At 52.5% G+C, this 15,411-nt stretch overlaps 2 protein-coding genes and 1 long non-coding RNA gene across 14 annotated transcripts in view; 2 read left to right on the top strand and 1 right to left on the bottom strand.

Annotated features, from left to right (window-relative positions):
• LOC138098250 (protein CEPU-1) overlaps positions 1-4,342 on the top strand; it is a 458,933-nt gene extending 454,591 nt beyond the window's left edge. For 8 of the 9 annotated variants that reach the window (XM_068994678.1, XM_068994681.1, XM_068994675.1 and 5 more), the window contains 2 exons: positions 1,037-1,069; positions 2,608-4,342. In XM_068994678.1, the coding sequence (XP_068850779.1) occupies positions 1,037-1,069; positions 2,608-2,708 (134 nt within the window). In that variant the 3' untranslated portion in view covers positions 2,709-4,342. The remainder of the gene's footprint in view (positions 1-1,036; positions 1,070-2,607) is intronic. The other variant, XM_068994676.1, reaches the window with a different exon arrangement.
• Positions 4,343-4,879: 537 nt separating this feature from the next.
• LOC138098319 (uncharacterized) lies at positions 4,880-12,773 on the top strand. The gene is made up of 3 exons (XR_011146584.1): positions 4,880-5,214; positions 5,517-5,621; positions 11,401-12,773. It is a non-coding gene; the product is annotated as an uncharacterized lncRNA (long non-coding RNA).
• The window catches only part of OPCML (opioid binding protein/cell adhesion molecule like), a 109,182-nt gene continuing 101,802 nt past the window's right edge, over positions 8,032-15,411 (bottom strand). For all 4 annotated transcript variants that reach the window (XM_068994783.1, XM_068994786.1, XM_068994789.1 and 1 more), the window contains one exon: positions 8,032-10,064. In XM_068994783.1, the coding sequence (XP_068850884.1) occupies positions 9,964-10,064 (101 nt within the window). In that variant the 3' untranslated portion in view covers positions 8,032-9,963. The remainder of the gene's footprint in view (positions 10,065-15,411) is intronic.

Here is a 15,411-nt window from a genome sequence, read left to right as displayed (position 1 = left end):
AGTCTTTAGTAATTGGGGGCAACAGTTCCCTGAGGAGACTGTGGCATGCTGGGACCCCCATCTCCTGGTGTAGGGCTCCCCAGAACCCCCAAGAACAACCCCTCCCTAATCATCAGCAATGTGATGGCCCCAAGCGTCATAGGGCTGAACTCACCCATCCCTAAGCAACCAGTGTCTTCAATCTGGCAATTAATGTGCCTTTATTTATCAATATATTTATTTATTTAATGGAAGATAAGAGGCAAGTGGATGCGGTGGCTGCGCTACCTGCGCATGAGAAATGTCTCTTCTGTGAGGTTTTGGGGGACGATTTTGTGAGTGGTCCCTTTTCACTGAAACTGAGTGTTTCGGAGTTTTCCCCCTACAAAAAGGGAGGTTTAATCTGTGCAGGTACCGTGACAAGAGCCTTTTTGGGGTTGTGTGAGAGGCTAATGTAGCATTCATCTTTTAATCCTTTTTTTAATCTAATTTCTCAGGGAGGTCAACTAGTGCTTTATTTAACGTGTAGCACTCGTTATTCCAGACCTGCCGCCTCATTCAGCGGCTCATTTGGTGCTGTCTGGGATGTGATAGAGTGCTCAGGAAAACCACATCATTCTGTGGAGTTGGGGAAAAATACCAAGCCTGTGCTTCTCACCCATCACACAGTCCATGTTGCTCCCAGAGGCAGCTGTCAGGCCATAAATCTATTTGGGATGTTGCAGGGTTAGCAAGAGGGATGGGCCCTGAACTCATAGGGGAGAGGTGAACTCCCTGCATCCCCCAAATCCCAGCCCCTGTGCTTTGCCTTTTGCACAGGGTGCAACTACAGGCTTTGCCAGGTCTGAGGTCCCGTATTCAGCTCATCTCACATTCCCTCCGAGATGAGGGGACCATGGCCCCACAGCAGTGGAGTGTGATTTGGGCAACAGATCCCATTTCTACCCCATCCACTGGTTTTCCTGCCCTAGGTTGAAGGCAGGCTGAGGGAGGTGTCTCGAGCCTGCGCTTTCCATTGTCCTTTTGCCTTAACTTTCACTTGTTCTTTAATTTTTAGAAGAGACAACTACCGCTCTGACACCCTGGAAAGGTCAGTAATTTGGGGGTCCCCCACAACGCCAGTGTTTCCCCTGCTGTTCCCTTTGGGCCCCTCTGGCTCCCACCACAACTCATCTCAGCGGGAGCCGCAGCACCCACCGCCTGGATCTCCTGCCCCACAACCCCACTGCTTTCACTGGTGTAGGGATGAATTAGGGCTTTCTTAGCCGCCCTCCCATCCTGCCCCCTCCCCGCCAGCCTCCTGTGCCTGTCTGGTGGTGGTCTGTGCCCTCTGCATGCCTGTCCCCATCCCATGGTGACCCGTTCCCTCCCCATTGCCAGGGCAAAGCAGGGATGCCTTTGGGCAGCTTTCCTAGTGGGCCTTGTGGCAGGTCCTTCCTCCTCTGGGATGCTTCCAGTGTCTTTTTTATGGGATGAGATAAGGGTGGACAGGCATTTGGTCCCCTTCCTGGTGTCATTCCTGGCCAGAACAGCCAGCTCTCTGCTGTGCAATCTTACTGTCCGGCCAACTGGCTTGGTGTCATCTTGATTTTGGGGTGGCTTCATTTGTGATGAATTGAGTGGTCAGTCCTTGGGATGACTTGTAGATGTCTGTGGAGGTAGTGTGTGAGACCTGGATTTGGTGCCTGGATTTGTGAGGTGTCTGAGTGTGCTGGGAAGTGTTACTGGTGGGAAACCAGATGGTTACTGATGGTCAGCGCCCCGGTCAGGTTTCAAAGTGAGGGGACGTGTCCTGGGGTTTCAAAAGCAGTTGTGAATCAGACCTTGTGGTCAGCCCTGCTTCCACAGGACACCAGCATGGATGCCTTTCTGAGGTCTTTTCCCACCTTAGTCTTCTCCTGGGCCAACTATTTGGTGAAAAAATGGGTGTTTTGGTGAAAGCCATTGGCTAAGATACCCTCCACATATTTTCCCACAGTGAGCTTTGAACTCCTCACCCCCTGTGGTCCCCAGAGATGGGTGGGCATGGCTCTTCTTGACCAGCCTCCTCATCCCATCTCCTTGAGGTGGTTTGGGCCCATGCTGAGCCCCACAGAGACTCTGAAGAGGTGCAAAACACCAACTCCTCAACGTAGTGCTGCTGGCACTGTCTCTGCAGGGTGGGCAGGTGGTTACTGTCCCTCCCAAGGGACACTAGTGGGGAACAACAGGGTGGTCGCCCTGGGGCGGGCAGAATGTGCTGGGCAAAAACGATCATCTCCCCTACAAGTATGGCTGGAAAATTGGGACCAGTTTGGAGGAGGGTGAAGGGGGCTGAGGGAGGTCGGATGGTGGTGATGCACAGGGAGTGGGCTCGGGATGGAGACTTAGGACTGAAAAGGAACCGCAGGGGATCTTGTCCCAAAGACCAGCACTGGTGGGGACACGGACGGCTGTTCCTGCATTCTTGAGGACAGCCCAGATGGAGGGGGACACCCAGAGAGCTCCACCACAGAGCAATCCCACCACGTGCAACACCACCAGGGCCCCAAATAGCGGGACTTTTTTGGTTTTAATCTTTCTCTCATGGTTTCTGCTATTTGTTGACTTTGTGACCAACCACGAGGGCGTTCCTGTCCCTTCCCGCAGGCCCCGGCGCAGTGCACGACGGGAACAACGGCGCGTGGCGGCGAAGCGGCTGCGCGTGGCTGCTGCTCCTCCCGCTCGCCCACCTCGCCCGCCAGTTTTGACCCGAGAGCCGGCCCGCGGAGTAGCGGCGGCGACGACCATGGCCAGCGAGTGCAAGCAGAAAGGAGAGGAAGAAAAGAAGAAGAAGAAGAAGAAGTGTTCACCGTTTCCGAAAATAATCATAAGAATTGAGAGAGTATCCGGCCAGGCCACCTGGGGGAGGGGGAGAGAGGAAAAACACGCAAAAAAACCCCACAACGGGAATTTGGAATGGAGAGAAAAGGGAAAAAATTAATAATCCAAGGCTTCCTGCTGAAGATGCAATGCGACTGAGTCTTTTTCTTTTCACCCTATTTTTTTTTTTTTTTTTTTTTTGTCCCCTGCCACTTTTTCCCCGTTTTTGCCATTCTCTGCTACGGGCCAGACGGAGGATGGATGGGGCCATCAGAGTGTGGCACTTGCCCCCTGCCCTGTCCTCTTCACCGCCCCCGCCCGCCTGCTGCTCCCTCCCATGGGACCCTCCTTCCAGACACACCGGTTTTCTCCTTTGCCGAGATTTCCCCGTCTTCTCATGGACTGTGCTGCCATTTGTGTTTCAGAATATATATATATATATATATATATTTCTCCATGTATACATATATATATATATGTATAGATATATAGATCTTCAACAGTTACCACACCACCGTGAAGGGAAAGGGAGGAAGGAGACCGGCATCGAGCCACGCTTTCATCGTACCATCCGCGGACATCGTGAATGATAAGGGATTCTGAGTCATGGTTAATTTTATTAATTGTATTTTCTGATACGAGCCTAGAACTCTTAGTTCCTAAAAAACAGAAATGCAAAAAAAAAGAGGGGAAAAAAAGAAAAAAAAAAAAAGGAAAAAAAAAAAACAATCCAGGAGAAGGGGAGCAAGCGGAGAGAAGTTTGTTTGCCGAGGAGGTGACCAGCCAAGGAGGCTTGTGAGCCCGGCAAGGAGGAGGAGGAGGAGTCCTGTGCTGAACCCCCCCAAAACCGGCCCAAAAGCGGTCGTCCGGACAGTTCCTGCCGAGGGCACGGGCGACACTCGCCGCGCGTTGAGGTGGAGGGAGATGCTGAATCTTTTTATGGGATATATATATACAGTATATATAAATATACATATATATATATAATTTTTTTTTTGTTAGAGTTTAGCCACGGTTCCCAGCAGGGTCCTTCCGCTGCCATTACTGCATGCTGTATATGGAGTTAGGTGTGTATCGGTTCTCAACGAGACGAGCGTCTCGGTCCACACGTCCCTGAACCCCCCTCGCCTTTCCACCCTCAGGTCACCGGGGACAAAGGGTCACGGGGGACCGGGGCCCCTCTCCGTCGCTTTTTGCCACATGGCCCCAGCCCCTTTGCGGTGGAATAAAGCGAGCTGAGGGACAGAGGGAGATCTATATAGCTCAGTTTTATATTTTTTTATATATATATATATATATATATATGTGTATGTATATGTGTGTGTGTGTGCGTGTGTGTGTGTATATATATATATATATATATATATTAAAAAAAAAACCCACAAAAGAAATAAGAAAAAGAAGGTGAAGCAACTGGCCCCTGCTGAGGCACAGGACCTGTTGCCTCACCATCCATTTCAGCGGGGGTTTCTCCTGCGATTGGTTTTCCTCCTTCGATTTCCTTTCCTTCCCTGCGGCCGGCGGCGGGGGGCACGCGGGGGGCCCGGGCGCGGGCAGGCGGGCGGCGAGGGGGCTCTCTCTGCCTATCCATTAAAACGATTGTTCCATGTGGCCGCTCCGTCTGGTTGTGGTGCTCATTGCCGCGGGGGCCAGGGCCACCCCGCGTTCTCCCCTTGCGCCACCGGGAACGGGCAGGGATGTGGGGAGGGAGGGGTGCTGGAGCGGGGCTGGCAGATGGGAGCACCGAGGCATCGCAATGGGCCAGGAGAGCATTGGAAAGATGGCCCCTGGACCTCACTGGTGAGCCCAGCAAACATGCTGTCACAGGTAAGGCTTTGGTGAGTAGCTGGAGAGGGTGTGAGGCACAGCTGTGCCCTATTCCCCTGCTCAGGACCCCACTCAGCGCCCCTAAGCTCACGGTGTGGCTCTCTGGCCCAGCTGCACAGCATTGCAGGGGATGCTTGTGGAGCAGCTGAAGCAAATCTCGTGTGGGAAGGAGAGACACAGTGGTGTGAGGTGGGTGTGAGGAGCAGGGTCCCCTGTGCAGTGCTATCTACAGGCGAAGCACGGCAGGATCACTGGGGTGTAGGTGCATTTTGCTGTCCGTGGAGCCTTGTCTTGGTCAGGGTGCTGGTTTTTGGTGATGCTGGAAGCTTGCTTAGTGAGCTTGGTCCTCAGCCTCAGCTGTAGCCTCCGGGGTGCTGGTTTCTTCAGGTCACCCAGCACATTAGCAGGATCAGATGTTGGTTGCTATTGATGGCTTGACAGTTTCTTGTGAGGATTTTTTTATTTCTTGACCCTGTGATGTAACCCAAGAGATGAGCACAGAGAAGAGGGATGGGAAGGTGTTGCCTCGAGGTGTGACATGCAGTGTCCAAGTGATACCAATGTAAGGTAAGGGAAGAACCATGCTCAGGCTTTGTGGTATATCCGAAGTAAGGGACAGGGTACTGAGGGTGTGGGGACAAGACAGCTGGGCACAGGTAGCAGGGTCAGGATGGCAGAGATGATGACGTTGGTCTTTATGCAGGTCTTGCAACTCCCAGGTTGGACCAGCCAGAGTAGAGCAAACCTGGTAGGAGGGGCAATGCCCGGATGCTTGGGGGTTATGGGGAGGGATCTGGGGATAGGTGTGGAGGTAACAGGGCTCTCTCCCTCACCTCCTCTCTGTAATTGTAAATTTTTTGGTGTTCTAGGTGGGAGATCAAGGAGTGTCCAGTGCCAAAGTAGCAGACAAAGAGGAAGTTAAAGAGAGAGAGGCGGCTCGATGGATGCGTTTATGTAATAATTTATTGACATAGGTAAGGGTGTCTCTTGGTGCTGGGGAGGGATGGAGGTCATGGTCTGAAATATGCCCTCCCTCCCCCTGGATGTAGCAGCTGAGGTCCTTGTCCTTAGGCACAGGTTGGGTGTTGTTGAGAGCCATGGAGAAACATCCTGCTCAACCCGGGAAAGGGAGATGGAGGGTATCCCGTGGCTGGAGAGGGGCTGCACCACCTCCCCGTGCTCTGCGATGGGGGCAGTGCAGACGAGGCATCAGGATGTGCCACGAGCAGGAGCATTTGGGCATCTGTAGGTATTCACTCCAGTGGAGACAGGTCCAGCACTGGGTATCCAGCAGAACTGGCATGGGAAGATGGGAAGCATTAGGGAGGCTCGAATTGTGGTGGGATCCCCAGGGGCCACATGCAAGGGGTGAGTGTTGCTTTGTGGTAGTTACATCGAATCAGCCCTGGCTCCCTGGTAGATTGGAGTTTTTGGAAAGAGGCTCAAAGCAGAGCCTCCCATGGTGGTCACCTATGCTTGATTCACTGCAGGTGACATTGAGGAAAGCAGGCAAGGTGGCACATCCCTCCCAAATCCCTTCCCTCAGGAGGCTGTTGGGTTTTGAGAAGCACTTACCTTTCTGCTGGGGTCACTGGAGGGGGACAGCAGTGGTGTCCCTGATGTGCAAGGTCACAGCAGATCTCAGCAGTGCTGGGATGGAGCTGTTTGCTTGTTGTGGGGTTCAGGGAAAATCTCTTGGGACTGGGCTTTTCATTTCCATGTTGGGGAAGACGAAAGGAGGTCTCAAAGTGAGCAAGACTCAGATGGGTCTGGCACAGTCCCACTGCCCCCAGTCTCCTGGCAGCAGGTGTCTCTTTAGAGGAGCTTGTTGAATGTTTTCTCCTGGTTGATGGTGTGGGAAGGTGAGGCATCCCCTGGGAGCAGAGGGCACAGCCTGCTGTGAGATTACAGCCGTGTCAGGGAGATGCTGAGGGTCACAGCTCTTCTGCTCCTGGTCCTCAAGGTTTTTGTCCTTTGATGAAGACATTTGGTCTGTGTCACGCACTGCCAGATCACAATAGGAGCAAACCTTGGGAGCACATCTTCTGCAGAGGCATCCCTTCATGGGGGTAGGTTTTAGTTGTCAGAGTGAGCGTTGCTGCAGGATGATGGAGGAGACGCTGGGAATGGCTCGGTTGTGGAAAAGAGGCCCCTGATCCTGCTGCTTCCACTGAACGTAGGTGAGTGATGAGAGCAAAGACAGTCCTTACCCTGCAGGGACTCCATCAACAGGCATGTGCTCATCGGCAGACAGAGGTGGGCAGGACCTGGGACTCACTGGTGGATTCCAGGGGAGATGCATGGATGGGGTGAGGGATGGCCCAAACAGCAGCAGGCCCCCAGCTGTGGGGCTTGAAGCATCACTGTTGCAGGGGACAATCAAAAGAGGGTCCAACCAAGTGCTGGGTGAGACCACAGGAGTGGCAGGGATCCCAGGCACTCGGGAGCCCTCCCAGCTCAGCTCAGCAGGTGCCCAGCACCGCATCCCTTCCCTGGGGTGCGTGGGGCCCATGAAGCAAAGCCCCGAAGGTACAAAGTTCGTCAAACTTTATTGATACACTGCACAATCACAACCATCTCTTATTCTTGCCGAATTAGAAAAGGTTACAACTACAATGTAACATGCACAAATCTCAGGTAGTATAGCCACCCTTGGAATACAATGATCGACAGAAACTCAAGACCGGCCATCACGGCCGTCAGCGAGAGAGACCCGAGAGCCACACTGCCCCCGCCCTGGGTGCCCGGCCACCCCCTGGGCATCCAAACACGGAGAGCAGTGGTCACAAATGGGTCTGCCACCCGGCAGAGCCGTGGCGGGGCCGGCCTCAGACAGCCAACACGTTCCTCACAATGGCACGTTACATGGCACGAGAAAGTCGAATGCCGTCCCGGCAGGGGACAGGGGAGCCCACCCGACCCAGGGAGAAGGATGGGATGGGGGCAGCCCTGGTGCCAGGCCCGCCAGCCTCAGTGTGCGTCGTGGCGTCTCGTCTCTGCCACTCTCTGATATGCCATGGCCTCTGGCCCTGTGATTCTGCAGCATTTCTGCTGTGGGGACAGAAATTTGGGGCTGACCAAGGAAAGGGCACGGGGTGGCAGCGGGGAGCTGTTGTGGGGCAGTGCACACCAGTAAAGGCATCAGGGCAAGGTGTCTCCTGCACCCAGGGTACTTTTGGAGCAGGCATGTGGGGGAGGATGTGCGTGTCACCGTGCTGGCTGAAGACAGTGCCATCCCCACTCGATAAACATGCCCGGGGCCGTGGCAGAGGACCCAGATCGCTGACAGTGCCACCTTTCTTGGATGCCAGTGGAGAAGCAGAGCAGCACCGCAGGGACCGCAGGACGCGGACTCACCCAGTCAGTGCCGGATCCCCGTCCACCAGGTAAGCCAGCGCCTCAGGCCAGCACTGGGGCAGCCCCCACCTGGGGCCAGGCGTTTTTTGTCAATCAGCCATGGGACATGTTGAACATCCAGGATGGGGGGGCAGGAGCATCCCTTGAGATTTTGTAGCAGGTCCTGGGCAGCCCATTGAGAACAGGGATGAGGACAGGCACAGCTGCATAGAGGACAGGGTGTTGGCCCATCATGGCCTCTGGCCCGGGGTGGTTTTTTCGTCTTGTGTGCTGAGGGCTGGCACCCCAGCTGCTTTGCAGCCACAGAAAGCAGGTTTGGGCAGCAGCAGAATTTGCGTGGGGAAGACAGCATGTGTGTGGCCGTTGTTCTTAAGTCATCTCACTTATGGAGGGAGAAGGAAGGAACAAGGCCCGGGGAGGTGCCGGGTCAGGACAAGGGACACTCTGTGTGCTTGCTCGGTGCCTGGCTGTTGTCGAGTCTCCCTGTCGCAGCAGTAGGGTCCGGTGCCATGTGTGACGTTTCAGGAGCAGGACGGGAGTGTCCATCCCCAGACTGTGGCCCCAAAGCATTCCTGGGTGGCCATGGAGTGCCCAGAAGGCTCAGGGCTGCCACAATGTACCAGGCAAGGGCGTCCATGGTGCAGGAGGCCATCAGGAGCACAATTCCATATGCAGGGAGATGACATGGCTACCGCCACCATGGGTGGTAGCTCCCAGGGTGGCTGGAAGAGGCAGAGGGCAGAGTCTGGGTGTGTCTGTTTTGGTGTCTCAGGCAATTTGCAGCAGGGAGCATTGGAGCCATCCTTGTCCCTGCTGTGCCAGCACAGCAAACCGACAGAGCCCAGGCCTCCTCCACAGGGTCAGACACATCAGACTTTTCCTCAGGCAGGGGCACATGGTGGGCGTGAGACAAGGCAGAGTGAGAACATTGCAGCTCAGGGCCCTCAGAGGGGCAGAGATACAGACAGTCATGAGCGTCAGAACTGTAGCAAAAGTGCCTTGTCAGCTGGTGTTTCGCTCTGTTGTTCAGAGCCTCTGCCCTGCGCTGGTGGTGCTGTGCTTTTGATGTGCAGGTTGGAAAGTGCTTGGAAAACAAGTCCAGAGAAACCTCCCCAAAAAGTGCTGGCAGAGCATCAAGGTGAGAGCCATGGGGCAGCCCCTGCCATCAGGGGGGCAGCAGCAGAGTGGGCTGGGATCCGGAGCAAAGAGTGAGGGCCTGGCTGTCCGATGCAGCAAGAAGACTCCAGTCCCTAGGAGGGCTGGTGGCAGTCCCCAGGGCTCACATTCCTGGGAGAGCAGCCTCATGTCCTCAGGAAGGTGAGGGGGTTTTAGTGGGAAGCACAGGGGTACGATGTCAGCTGGAATAAAGAGCAGTGGGAAGTGCGTGACCCTTGAAGGACAACAGGCTGTGTCGGGTGACCCTCTCCGAAAGGGCCAGCGAGCATCCTGTCAGGAGCAGAGGCAGGTGAGGGGGGGCTGGCGACATCGGGGTGCTTAGGGAGGAGCTTTGGCGACGAGAACTGACATTCAGGACCAAGAGGGCTGAAGGCAGAGCCAGGAGGCTTCAACCTTGGGGTCTTTTTGGGCATAGGCGGCTTAGTGAGACGACGAGACGGACATCCCGGTGAAGGCTCTGGGCGGCACCCGCCCCGACGGCTCCGTGCCCCCAGCGTTGGAGATGAGGCAGCCTCCGGGGGCACCGTCCATGCCGGGCCACACCCCCGGGGCGATGGTGGCGGGTGACAGTCTGGTGGCACGTGGTGGGGTCTGTACAGCGTAACCGGCGGCGAGAACGATCCTGGCACGTGGGAGACGGGGCCATCCTCGGACGCTCGGCACCGCCGCCCGTCCTCCGGTGCATCGCCCGTCCGACGGAGAGGAGTCCCCGGGCGGCGCGGCGGCCGAGCCCGCGGCGGGGGAGAGGTGCGGCGAGGCCTCCCGGGACCCTCCGCTCCCTTATCAAAAGTCGAGGAGGAGGCGAGCGAGGAGGGTGGCCCAGAGGCAGAGGCCGGAAGCCACCCGGGACGCCGCGTTGCCACCGTCGTGCACCGCTCCAGGCCCTGTTTGGAGGAGAGAAGAGAAAAACAAAGGACAGCGTTAGGGCCAGAGCTGAGATGATGTGATAGAGCAAAGGGAACCCACCTCCCCTTTGTCTCTGCAGTTCCCCTTCACATCCCACCCCTCAGCTGACTGGGGTGTTGTGTTCCCCCTTGGAGGGGTGGTGGATTTGTCCATCATTTGGAGAGCATTATCAGTGTTGAGGAGGAGGTAAGGAGGCAGGCAAAGAGTTTGAGGAACACTTAGAGGAGGCACAGTCCTTGTCTGAGGAGGAGGAGGATGCCCTGGGCAGGTGTCAATCCAGCCCCACCATGCTTGGTAGCTGCCCTCCTTGGAGAGTCCTGATGGAAACCACCACGTGAGAGCCACAGGGGGACCACAGACCTTGGTACTCCAGAGTGGCACAACTTGTGACTGGTAACAAATGATCGTCGGCTCAGGAAATGGCATTGTGCAGATGTGGATTCTCAGGTATGCAGGAGCATTTTGGGGTTGCTGGGGGGTTCTTGGCAGGCAGGTCAGGCAGGGAGGAGGCTGGTCATCTGGGTACACAGCTGGAGAGATTTGTTGCTTTTTATGGTGTTCGGGTTGTTGTTTGGGCTGCAGGGCGCACAGGGGGCCAGTCAGGATGGGATGAGACAGCTGGGCAGAGTGAGGGAAGCAGAGACAGCCACCACATGCTCTGCTCATGGTCTGCCCACACTCCCTGTGGCCATGGAGAAGCATTTGGGGAAGCTGCAGGTCTGAGTCCCAGTACTGAAGTTCTGAAAGGGAAGAAATAGAGAAGTAAGTGCTGGGCTGCCTTAGCATCAAAACTCAGGGTATGGAGGAATTGTGAAGTTAATAAGATTTGGAGGCATTTGTGAATATGCTCTCAGGCCTGCAGTCAGTCACCTGGAACGGGCTCATCACAGAATCCCAGAATGGTTTAGGTTGGAAGGGGTCTTAAAACCCATCCCATTCCACCCCCGGCCATGGGCAGGGACACCTCCCACTATCCCAGGTTGCTTCCAATCCCATCCAACCTGGCCTGGAACACTTCCAGGGATGGGGTAGCCACAGCTTCTCTGAGCAACTTGTGCCAGGGCTTCACCACTCTCAAGTGGAGAATTTTTTTTCCCAGTATCTAATCTAAACTCATCCTCCTTCAGTTTAAATCCATTCCCCCTTGTCCATGCCCTTATCAAAAGTGCTTCCCCAGCTTTTCTGTAGCCCCTTCCAACCCAAATCATTCTGTGATTCTGTGAAATCATATCCAGTTACATTCATTTCCTCAGGATGGTGTTATTCCTTGTCTTTTTCTCTACTGATTTTTTGTGAACATTTATCTTAATTCAGGAAGAGGCAAAGGAGAGCCTGAGATGTTAAATCCAAGCACTGCCAGAAGGTGAAGGAAATGATGGGAAGATTGAGTGATGAGCGAGAAGCTGTGTCATGCCCATGCTCAAACAAAATTGATTACAAGAGCACATGATCATCCAAGAAGGGTAAAACTGCTGCACCGTAATCAGACATTTCCTCGCTGAATAGACCTCGTGATGTGAAAGGTGGAAACCCACAGGCATTTGTTAGGGGCAGGTAGAGCCTTGGCAGGTAGAATGGAAAGGGCTTCTGAGACTGGTTTTCTCTCAGAGCTGTTACTGCTCCCTCTTCTTTGGTTTTGACCCCTCAAACCAATGGCAGCTGCTCAGCACATTATCCAAAACTATAAAAATAGTGAAAATTTCTGCAGATTTGAAACTAAATGTTGATTAGCCTTAACCTTTTATGTATTTACACCTGCCCAAGCACGGCTAAATCAGTGCCTTTCTCTGGCATCTCTATCTATAGATGGTGGATTTTAATGTGTGATTAATTCTTATCACTGTTTTCTAATTCACAGTTCTGCACTGGTTATTGGCTTTGATTTAATGACACTTTTAGAAATTTCATAATCTATCCTAAAGCAACTGCACTGTGGTTGAGTTGGAGAGTTCCCAAACAGATAAGTCACCTAATACAGAGAGGAAATAAAACTCAAAGTGCTGGGTCATTACTAGAAAAAATAAAACAAGTATTTTCTCTTAAATTTATTCTTAATTCTTTTCTGTGGAAGAATGTATTCTGGTATCAGACAGCTTGGCCTTGTAAAGATTGTAAAGATACTCTACAGAAGGGACAAGCATAAAGCTACAGGGACAGAATAAAGTAGTAATTAGATACGATCACGAAATCAGGGCAGATGGCTCATTTCATCACAGGCTGCCTGTGACTCCTGTGTGTTCTCTGAACTGTCACTCCCTATGGGAAAAGAACAGCTCCCACCAGGACAGGGAGGGAACTCAGCTGAGGCTCCCTAGCCGTGGCATCCCAGCAAATATTCTGGCTCTGCTTTGCTCAAACCCCAGTGCCTGGGCATTGAGGTGTGAGTGCACTGGGGCTCTGGCTGCCCCTACTCAGCTTATTTATTATTGTAGTTATTTATTACTGCTTGCTTGTAGTTTTCTTCTTGGTTTATTTTGTGTCCACCTTTTTGACTATGTTCTTCCCCTCCTGGCTATTTCCTTCCTTCCCCATGAGGCAACCTTAGCTTTTGAGACCTTAAAGGCTGCCATGGCACAACCTCTGCCCCCTCATACCAGCACTCCTGTTTGAGACTCACAGCTAATTTAGGCCAAGTTTATTAAGGACTAATTATTTACCTGTGTATTGATGATGATGATTAAATGCTAACCCTGAGTGACATGTGATGTTAATGATTGTCTAATAAAGCCTGGTCTAAGGTTTCAAACTGTGTGGCTGTCTTTGACACGTTTCACCAAATCTGCAGCTGCAGAAGGTAAAGGTCAGTATGGACAGAGGGACACAGAGATTGACAGGTGCCAGCCAGAAGAGAGGGAGCTGGAGAGCTTTGCTCTGCTCCAGATCCTCGGGATCGACATCTTCTCCCCATAAAACTGAATGCAGGAGGAGCTCATGTGCAGCCAGGCCAAGAGGTGCAGGTGCTCACAGGACATTGGCAGGATGGAACTGGGAGGCACAGCCAGGCCAGGGGCCAGGGGCCAGAGCCTGTCATGAGCAACACGTGGTGACAAGGGAACTCAAAGTCACTGGGCAAGCTGGGGTGAGGGTGGGATTGATGCCACAGTGGCACCATGGCAGCCTGGTGTGCCACAGCAATAGCACACGGGGGTTCCTTGGTGCGAAACGGAACAGAAGGAGTCGTGACAGGGATACAAACTCAGGTTCAAGCGCTGGTGTCACTGCTGGAGGTGGTGACCTCAAAGAGTGGCACAAGAAAAATGGTTGAACTCAATCAAGTCCAGCATGGTCACCAGAGATGGAATGTGACCTCAAGTAATCCCCTGTTAATTGGCTGAGTTAAAGTAACCCCAAAGAACTAAAGTAACCCCAAAGTGCTCTGTAGAGACTGTTTGACCACAAGTAACTCAAATGACCTATAGTCACCCCAAATATTAGCTAGTTGACCTCAAGTAACCTCTAAGTGCTCTGCACAGAACAAGTTTGACCTCTAGTAACCCCAATGACCTCTAGTGACCCCAAAAAGCAACTGGTTGACCTCTAGTAACCCCAATGAACTCTAGTAACCCCAAATCTTAACTGGTTGCCCTCCAGTAATGACCTATAGTAACCTCAACGTGCTCTGCACAGAACAAGTTTGACCTCTAGTAACCCCAATGACCTAAAGTAACCCCAATGACCTCTAGTAACCTCAAAAAGCCACTGGTTGACCTCTAGTAACCCCCCAATGACCTATAGTAACCCCAAAGCTTAGCTGGCTGACCTCAAATAATGACCTCAAGTAACCTCAAAGTGCTCTGCACAGAACAAGTTTGACCTCTAGTAACCCCAATGACCTATAGTAACCCCAGTGACCTATAATAACCCCAAATAGTAACTGGTTGACCTCAAGTAAACCCCAATGACCTCTAGTAACCCCAAATAGTAACTGGTTGCCCTCCAGTAATGACCTATAGTAACCTCAACGTGCTCTGCACAGAACAAGTTTGACCTCTAGTAACCCCAATGACCTATAGTAACCCCAATGACCTCTAGTAACCCCAATAAGCCACTGGTTGACCTCACGTAACCCCTAATGACCTATAGTAACCCCAAAGCTTAGCTGGCTGACCTCAAATAATGACCTCAAGTAACCTCAAAGTGCTCTGCACATAACAAGTTTGCCCTCTAGTAACCCCAATGACCTATAGTAACCCCAAAAAGCCACTTGGTGACCTCTAGTAACCCCCAATGACCTATAGTAACCCCAAAGCTTAGCTGGCTGACCTCAAATAATGACCTCAAGTAACCTCAAAGTGCTCTGCACAGAACATGTTTGACCTCTAATAACCCCAATGACCTAAAGTAACCCCAATGACCTACAGTAACCCCAAAAAGCAACTGGTTGACCTCTAGTAACCCCCAATGACCTCTAGTAACCCCAAATAGTAACTGGTTGACCTATAGTAACCCCAAATCTTAACTGATTGCCCCCCAGTAATGACCTATAGTAACCTCAAAGTGCTCTGCACAGAACAAGTTTGACCTCTAGTAACCCAAATGACCTAAAGTAACCCCAATGACCTCTAGTAACCTCAAAAAGCCACTGGTTGACCTCTAGTAACCCCCAATGACCTATAGTAACCCCAAAGCTTAGCTGGCTGACCTCAAATAATGACCTCAAGTAACCTCAAAGTGCTCTGCACAGAACAAGTTTGACCTCTAGTAACCCCAATGACCTATAGTAACCCCAGTGACCTATAATAACCCCAAATAGTAACTGGTTGACCTCAAGTAAACCCCAATGACCTCTAGTAACCCCAAATAGTAACTGGTTGCCCTCCAGTAATGACCTATAGTAACCTCAACGTGCTCTGCACAGAACAAGTTTGACCTCTAGTAACCCCAATGACCTATAGTAACCCCAATGACCTCTAGTAACCCCAATAAGCCACTGGTTGACCTCACGTAACCCCTAATGACCTATAGTAACCCCAAAGCTTAGCTGGCTGACCTCAAATAATGACCTCAAGTAACCTCAAAGTGCTCTGCACAGAACAAGTTTGACCTCTAGTAACCCCAATGACCTATAGTAACCCCAGTGACCTATAATAACCCCAAATAGTAACTGGTTGACCTCAAGTAAACCCCAATGACCTCTAGTAACCCCAAATAGTAACTGGTTGCCCTCCAGTAATGACCTATAGTAACCTCAACGTGCTCTGCACAGAACAAGTTTGACCTCTAGTAACCCCAATGACCTATAGTAACCCCAATGACCTCTAGTAACCCCAATAAGCCACTGGTTGACCTCACGTAACCCCTAATGACCTATAGTAACCCCAAAGC

Source organism: Aphelocoma coerulescens, chromosome 24 (genome assembly GCF_041296385.1).
Source record: "Aphelocoma coerulescens isolate FSJ_1873_10779 chromosome 24, UR_Acoe_1.0, whole genome shotgun sequence".
NCBI classification, from domain to species: domain Eukaryota; kingdom Metazoa; phylum Chordata; class Aves; order Passeriformes; family Corvidae; genus Aphelocoma; species Aphelocoma coerulescens.
The sequence above is the reverse complement of the archived record's forward strand: the minus strand, read 5'-3'. Positions and strand labels throughout refer to the sequence as shown.